Here is a 23,553-nt window from a genome sequence, read left to right as displayed (position 1 = left end):
AGAGAAAGGAGCACAACCAACCACAAGTCCAGAAGAGATTAAAAGAATGATACATATCTGTGGTATGTTTGAAAATCAAAGAAACAGACAATTCCTTAGCAAAATAAAGAGAGAAAACCTGAAAAGACTAATCATCAAATAAGAGATTATAAAGAGAAGATTAGAGATTCACCATCTATGTGGTAATAGCAGTTTTATCTAACCTTTAAGGAAGCAATGGAAACAACTGTATATGGAATTAATTATCCAATGATTAAGAACAACATGTCTTCAGACAAGATGTCAAAACTTTCTCTGCCTTCATAAGTAAGGTAAAACTACAGTTATTCATGTTTTCCTTTAATTAAATAAAAGAGAAAATCTGTAGATATATTTGAAGTAAAGTTATTCCATAGCAGAAACAGGTACTGAGATGCCTGGTTAAGCTGAGACACAAAAGTTATACTACTCAGCATCTTTACAGTGCATTACCCAAAGCAAATATTCTCATGTACCTCAAAGACAAATAAAATGAAGATGGCAAAAACATTCACACTCTATTATCCATTTGCTCAAAAATATTTATTGAGTACCTATAAATTCTAGTTAAAAATAGTCACACCAACAATCCTAAGAGGAATTTTCCTCTACAGATAAACAAAAAGGGGAAATTTTCACTTAAGAAAACCATTAAGATGTTTAAGATTTTAAAAGCATTAGGTTACTTACAACTGCAAACTCATCTCTGTCAAGCATCCCATCATGGTCAATATCACTCAACTCCCAAACCTTAAAAAGAAAAGAAACGGGAAAGATCAACATTCTTTCACTTCGTGTGCTACTTATAAACATCGAACACATCCAATCACACACACAAATGTTTTAGGGAAAAAGTTTAGCCTAAACATTATAACGCCTATTTCTCTAAGAAATTTTAATTATAAAAGAAAAAAAAAAGAAATTTCAATTATGATGATCGCTTTATTATATCACTATTATATGCTATATTAACATTAATGTAAAAAGAAGTACTCATTCCTAATACCAAGTACTCTTTAAATAGAAATTCCTGTACAAATTTTTAAAGAAAATATTTTGTTCCTCTCAAGTAAGAAAACAATTATGTAACACCGTACTTTAAACAACTACAATGCTTTTCCACAAACACCTCAGTTAATTCATGCAACAACTCCAAGTGGTACTAAAAAACCTGGTTTAGAACTGAGACTACATGACTTATATAGGATCATGCAACTATTATCAAGTAACAGAATCAGTTTTCAATGCGAAGACTTCCAATGAAGCCCATTACTGTTTTCCCTATAATACAGAATCTCTAATCAACTGAAAGAAATAGCTAATGAATACTGTATTACAAATCATTAGCCAACTAATGTCCAGGGCATAAAAAGCAAAAATAAAATCTAAAAGGCCCTGGTATAGTTGGTCTAAATCTAGAGTATATTCCATAGCGTTAGACCAGTTATAAACTGTTAAATCCTTGAAACGAAGGTATTTAAGTTATTCAACAACATTTTACTTGGAGTAAGAAAAGAAGGTGTACTTGTGAGAGAAAGGAATAAAATAAGCAAGTGCCTGGTCACTGAGTGCCTTGAAGAGAGTTTATTTAGACTTCATCTTAAATGCAATGGGAAGCTATCGGAGCTGCAGCCACCGGCCTAGGCCAGAGCCACAGCAACACGAGATCCGAGCCGCGTCTGCAACCTACACCACAGCTCACAGCAACGCCGGATCCTCAACCCACTGAGCAAGGCGAGGGATTGAACCCGCAACCTCATGGTCCCTAGTCGGAACCGTTAAGCACTGAGCCACGACGGGAACTCCAGAAGGTAACTTTTAAGTCAAAAAATAATAAGATTATTTTTATAGTTTAGAAATCTCACATGACCAAACGGTGGAGAAATAAATAGTGGGAAACGACACTAGAAAACAGCTTTTAAATTAATGTTTACTGACCACCTAAACTACATAACAATGACCTAGTAGTACGACACCTGGTGGTGTGGTGAAATCCTTATCGTCATCCTGATCATGGCAGCTGGCATTCAGAGAGTGCGCACCAAGTGCTGTGCTAGGTACTCCATACACAGTATCGCATTTAATCTGTACAACCCTGTAAACTGGGAGCCATTCTCATTTTAAAGGTTATAAAATTGAGACATGTGAGACATGGTTTCCTAATGATTTGCCTAAGGTCACACAGTTAAGAAAATAGTTAAAAAAGAAAGACAGAAAGACAGACAGACAGAAAGAAAGAAAGCAAAGAAGAAAATGATGTAGCCAGGATTTGATCCTATGTAACCTAAGCATGGAATTCAAGGGCTAGAAGTTTAATAAGAGCAGACAGGGTCTGAAATATAAAGAGGAGTAGAGAGAAATCACTATGGAAACAGCACCAAAGTGGCTACAGTAGGTAAATCCCAGCTAAAGCTGGGATCCTGAAATTATGATGACACCAATCTTACCAGACTTTCTCAGTAGTCCATATACAACCACAGACAGAGAAGGCAGGTAATTAGCTTCAAGCAAAGCTGGATATTCACCAGGCAAGAAGTTAGAAAACATGGCAAAGGAAGCTAAAGATACCATAGACCAAAATGGATAAGGTCCATCCAACCCAAGATGGATGAGGAAAAAAGTCAATTCCAAAGTTGTGGAAAAGAGAAGAGTCTGAAATTTAAAGGTCTTGATGAGGTCAAAGAATTAGTCTTGCAAGTAATCTAGAAAGACAAGAAGTTGTCTTTGGAGAATTTATGATTTCAGAGATGGAACTATTCCTTATAACCAGGCCCCATGATATAGCCACAGAGTAGACAGCACATGTAGAATAGTGACTGTCCTTGGAAATTAAGTCAAGGAATTAGGAGGCCAGAGCACAAAGCACAAAGAGAAAAGCCCCTACCTCAGAGGATTACATATATAGCTAATTCCAAACACATATTTAGAAGGAGTTACCAAAGGAAGAGAGAAATTGGTAATAATTTTATATATTAAGTTGGAATACAAAACATTCTGTAATACCAAACTTCAAAATAAGATCTGTGTGTTTTTTTAACAATGAGCTATAACGTTCCTGGCAGATATAAAATTGAAATATACAAAAATTACATTTAGAATCTAATATCTTACTCTTCCAAGAATATCCACAGGTAACTTAGAGTTGAGCAACACTGGTTTCACTTTATCACCAGACAGAAATCCATTCACTGGGCTTAAACTGTCAAAAATTGCATCATATTTGGCCTTATCTTCAGACTATAATATAAAAAAGATCACAAGTTAAAATAAAGGTGAAAGGAATTTAACTGCAGTTATAAAAATAAAATCCTCAAAGATAGACATTTTTAAAACTATCACTTAAAAAAACATTTTTCAATTTCCTTAACATATAGTATAATAAGTAATAATTTAAAAAGTACTCTACATAAGAGTATAGAATCCTCTCCATTCCATTTGTAGCTGGAACACTATCTTTGCCTTTAACTGTTAGGTTAAAATAAAAAAATTTTGGAGTTCCCGTCGTGGTTCAGTGGTTAACGAATCCAACTAGGAACCATGAGGTTGTGGGTTAGATCCCTGGCCTCATGTAGTGGCTTAAGGATCTGGCGTTGCCGTGAGCTGTGATGCAGGTTGCAGACATGGCTTGGATCCCACGTTGCTGTGGCTCTGGCGTAGGCCAGCAGCTACAGCTCCGATTAGACCCCTAGCCTGGGAACTGCCATATGCTGCAGGAGCGGCCCTAAAAAGACAAAAAAAAAAAAAATTTAATAAGAGTAGGGCCTTGAGAAGAGAATCTAGTCCGATCCTCTCACTCAAACAGACCCAAAGCAATGAAATAACTTTTATAAGAACACATAGTTACTGACATTGTATGACTTCCTAAACATGGTATTTGTCACATTTCAAACTCAAAAATTTTTAAATCACTGCCATATGAATAAACATTAAATTCCCCCATTTTTCCGAAAGCAGGATTTGGTTTATTTAGCAATAATAAGGCATTTCCAAAATTTCAGAACGTTATTTGTATAACATAAAACACTACTGTTCATGATTTGCCAAGTCAAGGCCAGACCCCTACATTTTTTAAAGTTTTAACGTGTGTACATGTATAACAATCACTTTGTTATACAGCAGAAATTATCACATTATAAATAACTGTACTTCAAAAAAACTTAATAAAGTTAATAGAACACAGGCATACAGAGGCATAGAAAACAAAATGATTTTCTGACAAAACTGTACACATTTATTATAGGTTATTTGATCTGCTATATTCTATTTTTACATTATGACTTTTAAAATTTGATAAAATAGCTATAACCATTTTGGTGCCTCCAAGTAACTGCACTGCAAAATATCCATTTCAGAAAAAAAATTTCACACAGAATTGTCTGTTTTAGAACCATAAAGAGAATATCTAGTTAAGTAGAATTTTTAAACAAGAAATAATACTAGTGAGGTGAACTACCTAATTTATCAAATATTTTAGTTAATACAGGATTATGACATCACCATTTTCAGTTTACACTGTAACAGAAATGAGATTAAGCCAATACCAAATGTCACAAAATGACTGACAGAGCTGTAAGGGCCCTCAAGCAATTTCTAGTATTAGTATTTCCTCTATAATAAAAAACAAAAGTCTAATGCAGACCGTAAATACTTTGAAGTGGCAGGAGAGGATTATGAAGGTAGGAAGCAAAGTGGGGTAAAAGAGAGACTAGTTACGAAGTTTACTTACTTTTACAGCCCATGGGAGCTCAACTGCAGAAGTTCCACTGATTAACAAAGGACTACTAGTATCATGCTAAAAAGGAAAGTACAGAACATGAAAGGTTGAAATTCTCGAATCATTAAACAATGAGGAGAAAGGAATGTTTGGATTTAAATACAGTCAGACAAAATGTTGGCTCCCAATGCACACAGGACACTACTTTACATTAACTGTATTAGACGTTCATCTAAGAACAAATGAAATAAAAGCTGAGTTAGCTGAGTTAGTTACAAAAATGACTGTGGAGCACTACCTCAATCATGTAGATTTTACAGAAGAAATCCTACTACTATTGAGATCAAGATAAAGTTATGTGAATGTATTAAAAATATTTATGGCTCTGTTAATTGATGACTTTTCCCCGACACTATTTCAGGAAAGTAAACTGAGACAAGAACTCAACTTAAGATTTCTAAATCACAGAGTTCCTGTTGTGGTTCAGCGGGTTAGAATCTGACCTGTATCCATGAGGATGTGGGTCTGATCTCTAGCCTCGCTCAGTGGGTTAAAGGATCTGGTGTTGCCACGAGCTGTGGTGGTCACAGTCACGGCTTGGATCCCACATTGCTGTGGCTGTGGCTGTGGTTGTGGTGTAGGCCAGCAGCTGCAGCTTCAATTCAACCCCTACCCTGGGAACTTCCATATACCACAGAAGTGGCCCTAAAAAGAAAAAAAAAAAAAATTTCTAAATCACAAGTATACGAGCCTATCAAAAGCATGTCCAAGTTATTATGTTTCCTTGCTTGCAGAGACAGATGAATATATCTGAAAAAATTTTATAACAATATAGTTAGGCAATAAATCCCTAAATTAACCCTCTGACTCAACAAGTGAAATTAGAAGTACAGAAATTCTCAAAACTGAAGTTAAATTCATAATATTCAGAACAAATAATTTTAAAATACTGAATTTAAAAACAAGTAAGAAGAGCCATGAAACTTCTGAAAAAAGCAATAGGCTGGGGGGACTAGCCCTATGAGATATAAATTACCAACTATGGTAACTGAAACAATGTGAGACCAGCATATGGATAAATAGATCAATGGGTGTGAACAGAAAAATCCAGAAAAAAACCAAAAATATACATTAGAATTTAGCATAATTGAGGCAGCACTTCAAATCAGTAAGGAAAAGATCAATTATTCAATAAACTGGATTAGGTCTACCTTTTAAGGTAGCCATCTTGAAAAAAACATATATTTGAGTTCATATTCATACCTTTACAACAGGACTAACTAATGTAAATGTAAACAAAGAAAGCACAAAAAAATTAAATCCTAATAAATCATTTACATATGACTTCCTTAAAGAAAAAATTACCACAAAGTCAAGAGACAAATGACAAACTGGGAAAAAAAAATCTGCAACTCATTACAGACGAAGAACTATTTTCCTAATATATAAAGAGCCTCCCATCCAAGTACTAACCAGGCCTGATCCTGCTTAGCTTCCGAGATCAGACAAGATCAGGCACATTCAGGGTGGTATGGCCATAGACAACCCACAAATAAATGCTGGAGGGAGTGTGGAGAAAAGGGAACCCTCCTGCAGTTGGTGGGAATGTAAGCTGGTAAAACCACTATGGAGAACAGTATGGAGGTACCTTAGAAAACTACACATAGAACTACCATATGACCCAGCAATCCCACTCTTGGGCATACATCCAGACAAAACTTTCCCTAAAAAAAGACACATGCACCTGCATGTACATTGCAGCTCTATTCACAATAGCCAAGACATGGAAACAACCCAAATGTCCATCGACAGATGACTGGATTAGGAAGACGTGGTATATACAAATACACACGCGCGCACACACACACACACACACACACACACACACACACACACACACACACACAATGGAATACTACTCAGCCATAAAAAAGAATGACATAATGCCATTTGCAGCAACATGGATGGAACCAGAGACTCTCATACTGAGTGAAGTAAGTCAGAAAGAGAAAGACAAATACCATATGATATCACTTATATCTGGAATCTAATATATGGCACAAACGAATCTTTCCACAGCAAAGAGACTCATTGACTTGGAGAACAGACTTGTGGCTGCCAAGGGGGAGGGGAAGGAAGTGGATGGAAGGAGAGCTTGGGGTTAATAGATACAGACAATTGCCTTTGGACTGTATTAGCAATGAGAGCCTGCTGTGTAGTACTGGGAATTATGTCTAGTCACTTATGATGGGGCATGATAATGTGAGAAGAAAGAATGTATACATGTATGTGTAACTGGGTCACCATGCTGTACAGAGGAAAAAAAATAATGTATTGGGGAAATAAAAAAATAAATAAATAAAGAGCCTCTAGAATTCAATTAAAAAAAAGATCAAAAGCAAAAAAAAAAAAAAAAAAAGGCAAAGGCTATAAACAAACATTTCACCTAAAGGCAATGCAAATGGCTCATAAGCACTTACTCAACTTCACTCCATAAAACCAAAAGGGCAAATGAAAACTGCACTTACATTCTATTTTTCACCTATCAAATTGGCAAGGACCACAAGTTTGACAACAGTAGCAAAAGTACACTCAACCAACTGCTGGGGGAAATGTGAATGAATCAATCACTGCAGAAGACAAGTTGATATTATATGTGAAAACTACAATACACAAACTTTGGAAGCAGCAATTCCACTTCTGAGAATTTACACATATAAATATATTTCTGCACATGCGAAATGACAGAGACTCAAAGTTATTATTCACTATAGCATTTTTAAAAAAATAAAAGTCTAGAAACAAGCAAGAGGCCTATTGATGGGAAATTAAATAAATTATGTTAAATACAAGCAAGTATGAGACACTATGTAGCTACAAAAAAAGAATGAGGAAGCTTTTATGTGATGATACCTAAGACATACTAAGTTATGAAAAAGGTACAAAATCATGTGTATAGTATGCTACAATTAATGTAAACTGAGGAAATAGGTTTTTTATTTCTTTATATACACATATAATAACTTCAGAAGATACACAAGAAACTACTAACAGCAATAGCCATTAAGAAAGAAAATCAGGTAGCTCAGCAAGAGAGGTTGGGGAAATTTTTTTTTAATATAGTAAACTTCAATTTTCAAATCATGTTTTTTTAAAACTAAATTCAATTTAAATTTAAAAGCATTTCTTACAAATCTTGGTGGAGGAACAGCCAGGTTCAAGCTATTCAGTGAAACCTCCAATCCATTCTGGGCACATGCCACAAGACGCAAAGCAACAAAGAATTCCTAAGAAAGAAAAGTAGGAAGATTAAGGGCATTATCTATCCATCCATTCATCTATCCACCCATCCGTCTATCTATACACACACATTCTTTTAATCTGAACATATAAAAACAATTCACACCTATTCCAAGATATTTACCTAACAGTGAATATAACAGGAGTTCCCATTGTGGCTCAGTGGTTAACGAATCCGACTGGGAACCAGGAGGTTGCGGGTTTGATCCCTGCCCTTGCTCAGTGGGTTAAGGATCTGCCGTTGCCATGAGCTGTGGTGTAGGCTGCAGATGTGGCTCGGATCCTGCGTTGCTGTGGCTCTGGTGTAGGCCGGCAGCTATAGCTCCGATTAAACCCCTAGCCTGGGAACCTCCATATGCTGCAGGAGCGGCCCTAGAAAAGGCAAAAAGACAAAAAAACAAACAAACAAAACTCAACAGTGAATATAATAGCACATTTACTTGAAAAACCACTTGCTCTAAAATTGAGAAGAGTACTACATACAAAGATGTCCCTAATATTATAAATAGCAAAAAAAATAATAATAATAATAATAATATAAATGGGAAAATAATTAAACCCTGATAGACACACAGACACTGAAGCAACTGTTTTTCAGCTATTCCAAGTCTGAGAATAAACATTAACAAAATCCTTTATTTCAGTCATGATTACCTGAAATTTGTCAAAACTCTAGTACAATTGCTGATGCAATCTTATACTGCTTATCTCTTGTTCTCATCTACAACCTTCCTATTCAATTCTTAACCTATTCCTAGAAACCTGCAGGTTGTCTGTTTATAAGTTTCTTGAAAGAAAAAAAAATACTCTTTCAAGATCTCCCCTTCTCTTTTCATTCAGTCCACAAGCTTCTATGCAATCTAACTTCAACTTCCTCCATGCCACCATAAGCTCAAGAAACAACTGCCTGTGTCACAAATAACCTCCCAGCTGCCAAATACAATAGACTCTTTAAAAAAAAAAAAAAAAAAAAAAAAAAAAAAAGCCTCATCCTATTTGTTCTTTTTTCAGCCTGGACTCTACAGTCCTCCCTGAAGCACCCCTCTACCTGCATAATTTCATAAAGCTCTCCTAGTTCTCCTCCGACCTTTCGCGCATCTTCTATTGGAGTCCATGCCTCCTCCAACCTTTAAGTCCTGGAACTAAGTAATCATTTTTCTCTTCTCATGCTACATGAGATTCAATTACTCTTAGGTAATCAGGTCCTCTCCCATAGTATGGATGGGCTCTGAAGTGAAATAGTCCTGCATTCAATCTAGTTCTACTATTAGTTGTTTTTTTTTTTTTTAAGTCTTTAAAAGAGGGGCAAATATCTACCTTGCAATGTATTTTGAGGAACAAAATTAAAACCAAACTATAGGAAGAAAGCACCTACTATCATTTTTGGCACATACTCAATAATAATTATTGGTTTATTTTCTTAATTTCATGTTAATTAAAAAACTTTTATTCCTCTAATGCAAACATAAAAGTTTAACTGCAGACCCATAAATCCAGCCACTTGGATATAACAAAGACAACACAAAACTCAACATCCGAAGTTCAGGAATAGTGATGAAGAATTAATTTTACTATAAACTCATGAAGATAGGGACCACATTCTGTCACGTTCATGTCTGTATTTCCAAAGCCTATCTCAAAATAGGTACCCAACAAATATTTGCTGGCTGAGTACAGAGCACCCTGGATGCCCATATGAATTTAGTTTTCCAGTGTTTCCCATGTACCGAATTGGCTCTTCTGCCCAAGGGCTCCAATAGGGACTATAATCTAGCCCTGAAATCTTAAGAGACTGCCTGCCTTGGAGTTCTCCCTGTAGCACAATGGGATCGGTGGCCTCTTGGGAGCGGTGGGACACAGGTTCGATCCCTGGCCCACCACAGTGGGTTAAGGATCCGGCATTGCTGCAGCTGCGGCTTAGGTAGCAACTGCGGCTCGAGTATGACCCCTGGCCTGGGCACTCAACATGCCACGGGGTGGCCAAAAAGGAAAAAAAAAAAAAAGGAGAGACACTAACTCCCTCAAACTAAATTTTTCCATCTTTTTTGAGTCTGCTTCAGCTATCCCCATACAGGGAATGAGTTGTGAATAGCTGGGCTCAACCAATGTATCAGTATGTAGAAAGCTCTGAATTTAATCCTCTAGAACTCTGAAATTCATCCCCAATAAGCAGAACTTTAAAATACTCTGATGGTGTCCAAAACCCATACCTACCTTCACATATTTCTGGTCTAAGGTTTACTTCTGGCCTATAAATCATTTGGTTTATATCCCAGAGGTAAGACCTAGACCATAATACACTGTAGTCAGGTTTGATTAGCTAAGAGCGTCCTTTCAAATGTATAAAGCAATACCATCTTAACACATAACTAATAAAATCTGCTTTTATTTATAACCTGGTACACATAAGAAATGTAATTAATAGGACACAAAACAAAAAAAAGTCTCCGTGAATAACTAAGAAAAATTCTCCTACGGTATTGTTTGAGTATGTCCTCCTCACCAGATTCATATATTGAAATCTTAACTCCCAAAAATAATGGTATTGAGACAGGCTGGGACCTGGGGCCTGGGACTCTTTGCTATAGTGACTGCACCTGGACAAATGTCTCCTCCAGCAACAAAATACAGAGAAACTATAAGAGATTAAAAATAACTGTGTATGTGCAGTTGGAGCAAATTATAAAAACAGGATACAAAACCCAACTACCACTTCTGAGGAGCCAGAAGTAAAAGCAGGGTACGACTCGTGAGCCCTGTGCACACCACCACCAAGGGGGTGGGCAGACCACCTAAGCCACCCCTCTGGCCAGACCCCTAGATCTACTCCTACCCTCACCCCATATAAGGAACCAGATAGTCCCCTCTCTGGGAGCAAACAAGGGAACCTTCCTGCTGCAGCAGGAGCCCCAATAAAGCCTTGTCTGAATTTCTTGTTTTGCCTCTTACCAATATCTGTTGATTAAGGAGGCCAAGAACCCTGACAGAAATCACTAGCATGTTCTACCATGTGAGGATAAACAAGAAATCTGCAACCTAGAAGAAAGCTCTCACTAGAAACATGTTGGCGTAGTGACCTCAGACCTCCAGCCTCCACAACCGTGAGCAGTAAATTTCTGCTGTTTATAAGTCAACCACTTTGTGGTATTTTGTTACAGCAGCCCAAACAAAGACACTCCAGGACTAATGTCACCAAATTAACACAAACCTTTGGGAATTAGGTACTTTAATATCTAATGATTGGAAGTATTTTCATTGTTACAACACTTGCCCTTGCAAAGCCCTAACTTTGGTAAAAAAAAAAATTTTTTTTTTTTTTTTTAGTTTAAAAATACAAAAACTGCTATCTGTTTTTTATTCTGAATCACTCAAAAATTTTTCATATTAATCTCTGAATCTTACTTGTTTGCTCAGGATACCTTTGCCATCTGTGTCAGCTAAATCCCAGATCTGAAATTTAGAAGAAGAAAAAAAAGTATCAATCTCTATTTTATTTCTGCGGTTTATTTTATTCATTCATTCATTCATTCATTCATTTATTTGTTTATATTTTTTTGTCTTTTTGCCATTTCTTGGGCCGCTCCCGAGGCATGTTGGGGTTCCCAGGCTAGGGGTCCAATCAGAGCTGTAGCCGCCAGCCTACGCCAGAGCCACAGCAACGTGGGATCCGAGCCATGTCTGCGACCTACACCACAGCTCACGGCAATGCCGGATCATCAACCCACTGAGCAAGGCCAGGGATCGAACCGCAACCTCATGGTTCCCAGTCGGATTCGTTAACCACTGCGCTACGACGGGAACGCCTCAATCTCTATTTTAAACAAAAATCATCTTAAAGATAAATTAAAGCCCTGCAAGTCACAGCTTCATGTTCTTTGGCAGTCAGATTTAAGAATCACAGAATTAGGAGTTCCCTCAAGGCTTGGTGGGTTAAGGATCTGGGGTTGTCACTGTTTAGGCTCTGGTGATGGCTGTGCTGCAGGTTTGATCCCTGGCCCGGGAACTTTCGCATGCCATAGGCACAGCCAAAAAAATAAAAGAATCATAGAATTAAAAGTGGAAAGATGGAGTTTCCATCGTGGCTCAGTGGTTAACGAATCCAACTAGGAACCATGAGGTTGCAGGTTCGATCCCTGGCCTTGCTCAGTGGATTAAGGATCCAGTGTTGCCATGGGTTGTGGTATAGGTCACAGACTTGGCTTGGATCCTGTGTTGCTGTGGCTGTGGCGTAGGCTGGCGGCTACAGCTCCGATTGGATCCCTAGCCTGGGAACATCCATATGCCGAGGGAGGGGTCCAAGAAAATGGCAAAAAGACCAAAAAAAAAAAAAAAAAAAAAAAAAAAAAGTGGAAAGAAACCTTAAAGATAATTTAGTGTAACCCTATATAAAGATATGAAAGGTCCAGTGAGGTTAAGCGACTAACTCAAGAACATTTAAGGCATCAAAGAAAGAAATAAAACCCAAGTTCTAACTTTCAGTCCAATTCCTTTTACATTAACCCAGGTTCTAACTCCAAGTGCAATACTCTCTCTACAAGAACATGATATTAAAATGATAGTCTTTCTTATGGATAAGTTGAAATGGTTAATGTTTATTTATGAATAATTAAATTATTAATAATGATTATTTTTTAGGGTTTAAATACATATCAATATTATGTACAAGGATTTGCAAGATCAAGCCAAGAGAGGGACTTTCTACGTCTTTGTGCTCTTTCCTAAGCCTTTTATCCCCTACTCCACTTACCACATATTAAATCTGGTGAGAGACAGTTATAACACAGGAAGCAGGGATAGAGCAAATTCTGAGTGGGTGGCAAGGTTTCCAGTCTGCACTGTTTCTTCCCACAATACCCAAATGTACTATTACTTCCTCATTTCATCCTACTAAAAAGTAATGTCTTCTAAAAATGTGAAAAGCACCTTATTTTTCAAGAGCGTAAACTGACACACCAGAAATCCCCTCCATTGCATTACTGTAACTTCTTATATGACTCAGTTCTACGTTTCTTGATGCTATCTTTCTAAATTTGCATCTAATTTACCTACACTACTAAATATTCATTATAATCTAGTTACAATGAAAAAGTACTACCTTTCCAAGTATCAGGTCTGGAAGTCCTGATTTTTTCAGGAACACAGCAGCATCAGAAGCCAATACCCTTCCAGTACTGCCCGAATCAACCTGAAAAGATACAAACCATAAGCTGATGATAAACATAAAGATAAAATTATCACCATTTACCTGCCTTCCTCCCTGTGACTTGGGAAAGGGCGTTTTCAAAAGGGGAGCAGGAATCTTTTGACTAACAAAGGCCACGGAATCTGTGGAGGGCCATATGAGAAGAGTACCATCTAGACAGCACTGGCAATTTAGATTGTCTTTATCACACCCATTACACAAATGATAAAACTGAAGCTCAGAGGAAGTAGAACAAATTAGTGGAGACACAACATTAGCACTATCTTCTGACTCCAAGTTTTCTATAGCTGCCATTTAAATTCTGATAAAGTTAAATGGCAATAGGAGGAAAAGGGTAGTAGTTTCTGCAGAGGTCTTTTGACAAATGGGAATAGCTGCACAGTTATCTTTTTTCAAATACGTTTAAATAATTAACTTCTGCTTTTATACTTACCTGCAAGAAACCACAGCACATTTTATTCAAAAAAAAAAAAATCAAAGCAATATCAGTTCTAAAACCAGCAATGATTCCATTATAAACTTAGAGAAATATTTAAACATCTGTTAAGTTCCTAAAGCACATTAAGGGAAACACATCATTTTAACTGATGGGGACTTTCCTTTAAGACAGAATGAGGTCACCAAGAACAGAAAAACAGTTCAAAAAAACAATGACTCTAACTTTTGCAGAGATTTCTTAAAGTTCTATTTATAAAAAATGAAAAGTAAATTTTGAAAAGTCATGGGAGTGGTAACATCATACTAGGATATTTGTGAGCTAGCTGTTTCTCTACTTTAAGATAAAGTCTGCTATAAACATACAAAACACGCCAGACAGACCAATCCAGCAAAGAAGCAAAAGAGAAATCCTTTCTTTCAAGTGCTAGGGATAAATCAGGCAGTCAGGAAAAAAGAAAGAATTGCCTAATCTAAATTTGGGGTAACAGGGAAGTACCAAAAGAGTTGGGAAATTTGTCTCTAGGATTCTCCAAAACTCCTTTTCTTTGCCCACTGCTCGACCAATGTGGGAGAAAAAAAGGAATAACTATCCCCACACAGCCTAAAAACAGAGGCACTGAGGGAAACACTGATCAAACTCTTGTGAAGTATTTATGTACTCTATCCAAGAGAATCTATCTTCCATTCTTTTGGTTACCATTAAAAAAAAAAAAAAAAAGGCCATTTAGTCTTTGTCATCTATAGGCACTTTCTGTTGCACTCTGACGCTTGCCTAAAGGCTCTGCCATGAGCTACAAGCCAGAATCTGTGTACCAAAGTCTCAGAGCCGTGTGTAAAGTACTGTATTACATACTCTGAACTATTAACACTTCAAAATACAGACTTTTAGGGAAAGATTTCTGGGCTGACAGCACTTAGACAACTTTCAGACTGTATGGTAAACTAAGTCAGAATTCCAGAACTTTGTATTCAGGAAGTAGATACATCTCATGAAAGCAAACTCCTAACCCAAGAGGCAAGAGAACAAGAATTAATTACACAGGACTGAATGAAGTATTAGCGAAAATTCAATTTTGATTATTTATGTGGAATATGGTTGGTATTATTTTTAATATTCTATTTTTTTTTTAAAGGAGATCTTACAACTTTTCTTCCTTTTTTTTTTTTTTTTTGTCTTTTTGTGATTTCTTGGGCCGCTCCTGTGGCATATGGAGGTTCCCAGGCTAGGGGTCTAATCGGAGCTGTTGCTGCCAGCCTACGCCAGAGCCAAAGCAACGCAGGATCCGAGCCGCATCTGCAACCTACACCAAAGCTCACGGCAACGCCGGATCCTTAACCCACTGAGCAAGGGCAGGGATCGAACCCGCAACCTCATGGTTCCTAGTTGGATTCGTTAACCACTGCGCCACGATAGGAACTCCATATTCTATTGTCTAATGGATATGTGGAAAAGCCCTTTCTTTTTCTTCTTACTCTGTCTCCCTCAGTTTAGTAGGCTCTGCTTTTGTAAACCAAATGAAAAAGTTTTCAATGGTATCTGATTCTCACTGACCCTTCAGAAGTCAAAAATAAATCCTTTAACTGAATGTCTTCACTTTTTATAGCAATATAGCTATTAAATAAGTTAATTAACAATTTGTTCTCCTTTTTATCAGGAACTGGTTGAGTAAACCAATTGTACAAAAACAAGACCATATGTGAGAATGATTCTCTTTTAATCAGACAGAATAAGCCAGTATCAAGGACCAAGGATTAGCTGGGTATAGAGCCAATGTCTACAAAGCCCCACAAGAAGACTGGCCTGCAACCTGGTTTGTAAGGTCTGTGCCTCTCAAGTGGTAAAGCAAGGTCACTTAGCAGGCTAGGAAATTTAGCAGATACAGGAAACCAAGATGAGATAAATGTACTCAAGTTTATATGTATAACCTGTGAAATATAAAGAAGAGAATTTCTGAAGTTTGGATCCTAGGCTCAGGATAGAGGAATAAATAACAGGCTTTAAAACGTACAATCTGAGATTCTTTAGAAATTTCAAGCAAAAATTAATTCTCTGGCCTTAGAAATTGTTAAAGACTAAATGTATGGCTCTAGATTTGCAACTGACTCCCAAGGAGAGTTATGATGGTTCATTAACACTTGCTGCAACTATATAGATAACCGGTTCAAATATAATGAGACCAGCCTTTTCTGTAATCATGATCACAAGGTGAAAAAATTATTAAGAAAAATGATCTGATGTTGGAAATGGGCCAATAAGACTGTCTCTTAGGAGATTATCTATGGTATGTATCTTTGACTTTCTATCAACTAGATTATTTTACACTCTGTATGGGTAGAGGTTAAATTATAGAAAACTGATAGTGACAGAATGATTTCTGTCCACACCAATGAAATGAATTTTCTCTCATGGAGAATATAAATTTCTGTAACTCACATTCCCATTTTTACATTTTACTGTTCTCCCAATAATTTATGAGCTGAATAAAAAATCCTTGACACATGTTCATTTTATATTTGTATGAGAGTCATGGTTTAACTTTATTAAAATTAAACTTTAATGTCTTAAAAATAACATAAAATCATTCCTATTTAGCTAATAAATTAATTTGGATGTTTATATCTGGAGGAATAAACCTAGTGCTACATGGATTTTTCAGATAAGATATTTACGATAATTAAGTGTTTGGGCATAATTATCTTTCCTTCATCTTTCTGAGAGCTTGTCAAAAGCATTAATCAAAGCAGGAGGTTAAAGCACAAGAAAATGAAAACAACAAATGTCAAAATCATTCAGCTGGCTGCATGTATAAAATTAAGAAGTTGAAAGTATATTCTATGTTCAATCTAAGAAGACAAAAAAAAAAAAACAAACGTCTTACCTGTCTATAGTATTTTTCATATAGAGGATTCCCACTTGATAACTAAAATAAATAAATAATTAGAAATTAAATGCTATTCAATAACTTCTATTAATATATTTGCATTCATTCAACAGATACTAGGAACAAAGATGAATACGATTAAAATATCCTTGATTTCAAAAAGTTTTGTTTCTTTTTGGGTCAGGGAGGGGAAAATGATTAAAGGTAGCCACATGGATTACTTCAAGAGTCAGGTAGACAATAAATTATTTAAATAAAAATTTTTAAATGATTTATGACACCAGAATACCTTTCCCCATGTAAAATTTTACTCAGAAACCCAACATATAACAAATTAGGGATAAAACAATTTGATTAAAGATCAACTGAAATTCCTAACACCTAAAGCATTCATCCTCTAGCCAAGTGCCCAAGGTACCTATGAATACAATTCAAAAACCACTTCAATAAAATATTCAAATGAATACACAAACTAATGTACAAAATACGATATAATGAAATCTGAAATGCTTGTAGGCAGGGAGTGCTGTTCGATTCATACCACAGTTCAAAGGGTTCCCTGGTCAGCTGACAAACAGATCCATGTATCACCTGAAACACAGCTTAGGAGCATCAATTTTTGGAGGCTCAGGTTTGCATGATATATACATGGATGTGTTAAGAGTGTTCTGGGACCAGGAAGAGAGTCTCAGAAGGCTTCCCAGGGGCAACATCAGTGCAGAAATTTGATGTATGGGAGCGTAGGGGAGAAGGTGATTCTATACAGAGGTTAACAGCATGCACAAAACCACACAAAAGCAAGCTCAGTTCTGTTTGAAAAGAACAATAAGGAGTTCTGGATGGGGACAAGATTAGAAATAAGATCATGACGTGTTACAGAAGACAACTCATGAAGGGCTTCATTTGCCATGATAAAAATAAAGAAAATAAGGATGAAAGGGGTGACAAATTCAAGAGCTATTAACTTGGTATTAGTTCTAAGTAACTTTTTTATATGGGAAGAGGCAAAAAGATGGAATGCAGAGGGTTAATTAGAAAATAATGTTAATGGCCCTGCAGAGGACCTGAACACAGGCAATGGCAAAAAAGACGGGTGTGGTTTGAAGAAAAACGTTTAAAACACATTGGACAGCACTTACTAAGTAGATGAAGGGGCAGGAGAGGCTTGGTTAGAAATACAAAGATAAATAGGGGAAAAAATCTTCAAGCATCAAAGTTGGACTGGGTACAAAACTAGATTAAGAAACCAACATTCATTGTGCCTACTAAGTGCTTTACAAATACTACCACACTTAACCCTTATAAGCCATAAATTATCATCCCAGTATGCAAATAAAGAAATCTCCTGTAAAAGTTAATTTTACATGTCAATTTGACTAGGCAAGGGTACCCAGTTGTTTGGTCAAACACCAGTCTGGATGTTACTGTTAAAGGTATTTTTAAAGATGTGATTAACATGTAAGGCAGTAAACCATAAGTAAAGCAGATGACCCTCCAATACTGTGGGCAGGCCAGCTGAACCCTCAGAGAGAAGAGACTGAGGTCCCCTGAAAAAGAAGGAATTCTGCCTCCAGAATGTCCTCAGACTCAGTGGCAACATCTACTCTTCCCTGAGTTCCCAGCCTGCCCTGCTGATTGAGGACTTACCAGCCTCCACAGTCATAAAAGCCAATTCCTTAAAATTAATCAATCAGTGTGTGTGTCTCTGTTCTGTTGGTCTGCTTCTCTGGAGAACTCTAATACATCTAGACTCAGGGAGGTTACTTGTCTAAGCTTTTAAGTGGCAGAGCCTGGACTTGAACGCAGGTCTGGCCCACTCTAAGCTCCATGCTCTTTCCCATATGCCTTGCTTTTCTCAGGACAAAACAACCTGTTGTCTCGACATCCATCCACCACTTGTATCAAACTTCCTGTTTTCTTAAATGAACTATTATTTTCAATCACTACACTAAAATAAACCAAAATGAATTTAGCATACCTCTACTGTATACACCTAACTTCTGTCCAAGAAATCAGCTAGTAATATGTAAGTGTTCTAAATCAATTGAACAAGTGATGAAATCATCAAGGACTAGTGATATTCCACCTTTTTCCCGACTCTTTACAGGTAAAACATAAATAACACCTTTTCAAGGACAGCATACAAAAGACTCACTGAAAAGTAACCCTCAGACATAAGCAATCATGGACAGCTAACTCTTTAAGTCTTTCAAGACAGTGGAAGAAGTATTTGGTATGCCAGTCAGTACAGTGACATGTGCAACGACCCGCAAGATGTATCAGGCCACCAGCCAGTAAAGTAAGAGAAATTATAGGTTAGGTGCAAATGAAGTACGTGTGAGGAATTAATAGTCTAAAATCTCTTCAGGTGGTTTTATAGTTTTGATATTTATGGCATGGTATAATTCTACAACTGTTTACTGTGTTGTCTGACAATCTTTTTTTTTTTTTTTTTTTTGTCTTTTTGCCATTTTTAGGGCCACTCCCATGGCATATGGAGGTTCCCAGGCTAGGGGCTGAATCAGAGCTGTAGCCACCGGCCTATGCCACAGCCACAGCAATGCGGGATCCGAGCCACATCTGCAGCCTACACCACAGCTCACGGCAACGCCGGATCCTTAACCCACTGAGCAAGGCCAGGGATCGAACCTGCAACCTCATCGTTCCTAGTTGGATTCGTTAACCACTGAGCCACAATGGGAACTCCTGACAATCATTTCTGTAAAATAAATACTTTCAGGTGCAATGAGCTAAAGTGAATAAACTGTATATTTGATACAAAATTATGTACTAAATTTTCACCTAGAAAATGAATAGATAATTTGCATAAAACTTTTGAGATTATTTTTATTTATCATTGAGTTCTAACGACATCACTATAATGAGTTAGCTGCAAATGCCAAAACTTATAAATGTTTTTATATATTCATAGTTAAAAGTTTAAGGATAAAAACGATACTGAAAACAAAAAAAAACTTCAACACGGCAATATGTGCTCTATACTTGTAACCTGTCATCATAATTTAAAGGCTAGAATCTTTGAAAGATTGACTCTATAAACCCAACTAAGAATCTCAGTATTAAAACTTTTTGAAAACAGGTCCTCTAAAAACTGGTTGCATATTGCTAAAAATCAGTGAGAAAGCCTTTTTTTTTAAATTGTTATTTCCCCAATGCAATTTTTTTTTCTACTGTACACCATGGTGACCCAGTTACACATACATGTACACATTCTTTTTTCTCATGTTATCATACTCCATCATAAGTGAGTAGACATAGTTCCCAGGAAAAAGCCTCAATCAAAGATTAAAGTTCAATGAATAAAGAGCCAAAAAAACAAAAACAAAAAACCTTTTAGCTATTAAAGCTTTTAGCAAATACCAATTATTAAATGGAAAGTTTGCCAAGACATTGAAACATATCCCTCAAAAGCAAGGCAAGAACTGAATAATGTAATGATAACAGCTCAAAGAGAATACAAGATTTAATTTTGAAATTCTATCATTATACTTAGGAAGGAATTCTTGAAGTTCCACCAAAAGAGTTTTCCTATTTTTAACTGGATAAATTTATATTCTATACTGGAATGAAATGAAATTACAGAAAGCCTACAATTTCGCAGCATCTGAATTTAGCAGAACATGTAAAATAACCATAAATAGAGATGACTTGTATGACAAGATTTGTCTTATTAAAAATTTATAAAAGAGTACCTTTAATAGAGGCAAAAAGACAATGCCTGTGAAAATACTGAGGCTAATAAATTTATAGTTTTCAATAAGAAAAAAATAGAATATTCCCCACTTAATAAAAACCTTCCTGAGTTAGGCAGCTACACCACAACATATATAGAGAGTATATTAGCAATTCAAAATACTACTGGTTATGAAAAGAGTCAACAACTACAAACCATAAAATGTAACTGAAAAATGCCATAGACAACTTTATAAAAAAAAATTAAAACTGCTTAAACTACACTGGGAAATAATGACATTGTTCAGAGATTCAGATATGGCTAAGAAGCTGACAAAAATGATTATTACCAACAATAATTATTCTGCTATGTTTTTGTTTTTTGTCTTTTTGGGGCTGCTCCCTCGGCACATGGAGGTTCCCAGGCTAAGCGTAGAATTGGAGCTGCAGCTGCTGGCCTACACCACAGCCATATCAATACAGGATCTGAGCCACATCTGCGACCTACACCACAGCCCACAGCAACACCGGATCCTTAACCCACTGAGTGAGGGCAGGGATTGAACCTACATCCCCCTGGATACTAGTTGGGGTTTGTTAACGGCTAAGCCACGACGGGAACTCCATATTCTGCTACGTTTTTAAATATTCTTGTAATTAATGTAAAGACTTTATTTTGTTGTGACCTAGAACAAATACTATTTAACGATCTATCAATGTAACAAAACCATTTTGATGGCCAAAAAAAATTTTTTCAAAAAACTTGGAAAACTAAACATTTGAAATGTCCCTTTCATTCTCAAACATGTTCCAGTTTGAATAAAAACTTATATATTAGCCCTACTTCCAGACAAGAGTGTAAATACTTTGCTAGAGAAAGCAAATTTCTGTTCGCTTGGTTTGGCTTCACCCACAGCCTGTGGAAGTTCCTTGGCCAGGGATTGAACCCAAGCCACAGCAGTGACAATACCAGATCCTTAACTACTAGGCCACCAGGGTACTCACAGAGAAAGCAAATGAAATACATTGCATTACTAACAAGGAGTTAATTTTAAAGACAATTCAGTTGAATTTTTAGCACCTAGAGAAAAAAATTCATAAATAGTAAGAAATTCTGAACTCCAAACTGTACCTCATTAATCATCACATTTCAGGCTCACTGGTTACCACGTAAACACATCTGAGAAGGCATTGGCTCAACAAGTGTTCTAGAGTACATCCTGTGCTGCTTAACTATGCTAATGCGATACAACTAAGTGCAACTGGAAAAAGCCATCCAAGTTGGCAATTCATTCATCAAGCAAGATGACCAAAGAGTGTGTTTGGTGTGGCTTGGAAAATCTGGGGGTTTTTTTTAAACTGAAATGTCATTTTAGATGTCAAAAAAAAATCGCATATACAGAACACAAATAATGAATGCACAGAGGAGAAAATTTGAACGGCATAGAGAAAATGGTAACAACAATTATTTCCAGATAAATAATTCCAGACAATGGAATTATAAATGATTTTTACATCTTCTATTCTGTGTTTTCTGAAAACTTATTTTATAATAGGCACTTCTCACTTTTATAATTAGAAGAAAACAATAAAGCTATTTTCAATTGGGGGAAAAATGTAAAATCTAAAACCTGCAATCAGTATGCAAAATTACACATGAATTTTTAGGAACTAATAAATTAATTTCTCAAGGAAAACTTTTAAATTAAAGTTATCAAAATTACAATCTGACTTAAAAATTCTAACATTATAATTTAAAATCAATTATTTATTCACTGGCTATACCATAAACTCTTATCAGTTGTCAGAAAGAAAAATATTCATAAATGTAAGAATTTCTTCTAAAGAGCAAACAGCTATTACTACTCTGAAAAAAAGCGTTAAGTGCTTGTAAATGAGAGATGTGACTTTTGTAAAAACACTCATATTTTGGTATTAGATAGACCTAGATTCAAAGCCTATTCCCCTACTTCTTAGCTGTATAATCTTATTTCACTTCTTTGAAAAGGCTGCCTCCTTGTCTATAAAGTACTAATAATATCTATTCTTCATAGGCTTTGTATGAATTAAATTAATTGAATTAAAAAGAGATGGCTAATTCCCTAATATCCTTGCTTCTCTTCTTTCTTTGGTAATAATACCCCTGAGCCTTACTCAGACATATGGACACCTAGCTAAAGTTACAGCCTCTCTTGCAATTCTAGTTTCCCTCAATGGAACGTGAAAGGAAGTAATGTGTCCAACTCCCAGGTTGCACACCTACAGGAAAATGCCTTCTACCTCCCAGTCCCTCTTCCAGCTCGTCAGAATGCAGATATGGTGGCAAAACGTGAAGCAGCTACCCAGACTGAGAGATGGAAAACATAGTTGAGGCGTTCCCATCATGGCTCAGTGGCTAATGAATCCAACTAGGAACCATGAGGTTGCGGGTTCGATCCCTGGCCTCGCTCAGTGGGTTAAGGATCTGGCATTGCCGTGAGCTGTGGTATGGGTCACAGACACCGCTCGGATCCCGCGTTGCTGTGGCTGTGGCTGTGGCTGTGGCGAAGGCTAGTAGCTACAGCTCCAATTAGACCCCTAGCCTGAGAACCTCCATACGACGCCAGTGCGGCCCTACAGGACACAAAAAGACAAAACAAACAAACAAAAACTGCATAAGCACAGAACTATATACATACACACAAATAAGTATTTATAAAACTGATGACATCTGAATAAAGTATGTGAATTGTGCCAATGGTAATTTCCTGATCTTGCTATTAAACTACAGGAATATACAGTGTTCCAACAATCGGGGACAATTAAGTGAAGGGTATAGAACCCCTCTGTACCACTTTTTGCAACCTCCCATGAAGAGACAGTGTTGAAAACCATGGTGAAGTTAGAAGGAAGGTAGCAATCCAAAGAAAAACAACATTGTGCATAAAAGCAAATAGATATAGAAGTCTGCATAGTGAAAGGAGACAATAAAACAGATTTTATTCTTTCAACTAAATCACTCAAAATCTTTTTAGTTTTGTTTTCTCTAAAAATTTAAGAATATGATTAACAATTCAGTACTAGTGCGCATTTTTTAAAAAAAAATCATTAAAATGCATACAATTTTCAGAGTTCCCACTGTGGCTCAGCGAGTTAAGAACCCAACATAGTGTCCACAAGGATGTGGGTTCGATCCCTGGCCTTGCTCAGTAAGTTAAGGACCCAGTGTTACTGCAAGTTGTAGCACAGGTCGAAGATGCTGCTCGGATCCCAGATTGCTGTGGCTGTGGCACAGGCTGGTAGCTGCAGCTCTGATTTGACCCCTA

The 23,553-nt window shown here is 36.6% G+C and overlaps 1 protein-coding gene across 7 annotated transcripts in view; it reads right to left on the bottom strand.

The window, feature by feature from the left end:
- EPS15 (epidermal growth factor receptor pathway substrate 15) overlaps window positions 1-23,553 on the bottom strand; it is a 138,699-nt gene that overhangs the window by 88,218 nt on the left and 26,928 nt on the right. For all 7 annotated transcript variants that reach the window (XM_013999405.2, XM_005665438.3, XM_021096667.1 and 4 more), the window contains exons 2-8: window positions 16,553-16,594; window positions 13,128-13,217; window positions 11,435-11,482; window positions 7,924-8,019; window positions 4,745-4,810; window positions 3,130-3,255; window positions 709-768 (exon numbers count right to left, since the gene is read on the bottom strand). In XM_013999405.2, the coding sequence (XP_013854859.1) occupies window positions 709-768; window positions 3,130-3,255; window positions 4,745-4,810; window positions 7,924-8,019; window positions 11,435-11,482; window positions 13,128-13,217; window positions 16,553-16,594 (528 nt within the window). The remainder of the gene's footprint in view (window positions 1-708; window positions 769-3,129; window positions 3,256-4,744; window positions 4,811-7,923; window positions 8,020-11,434; window positions 11,483-13,127; window positions 13,218-16,552; window positions 16,595-23,553) is intronic.

Source organism: Sus scrofa, chromosome 6 (genome assembly GCF_000003025.6).
Source record: "Sus scrofa isolate TJ Tabasco breed Duroc chromosome 6, Sscrofa11.1, whole genome shotgun sequence".
Classification (NCBI taxonomy): domain Eukaryota; kingdom Metazoa; phylum Chordata; class Mammalia; order Artiodactyla; family Suidae; genus Sus; species Sus scrofa.
The sequence above is the reverse complement of the archived record's forward strand: the minus strand, read 5'-3'. Positions and strand labels throughout refer to the sequence as shown.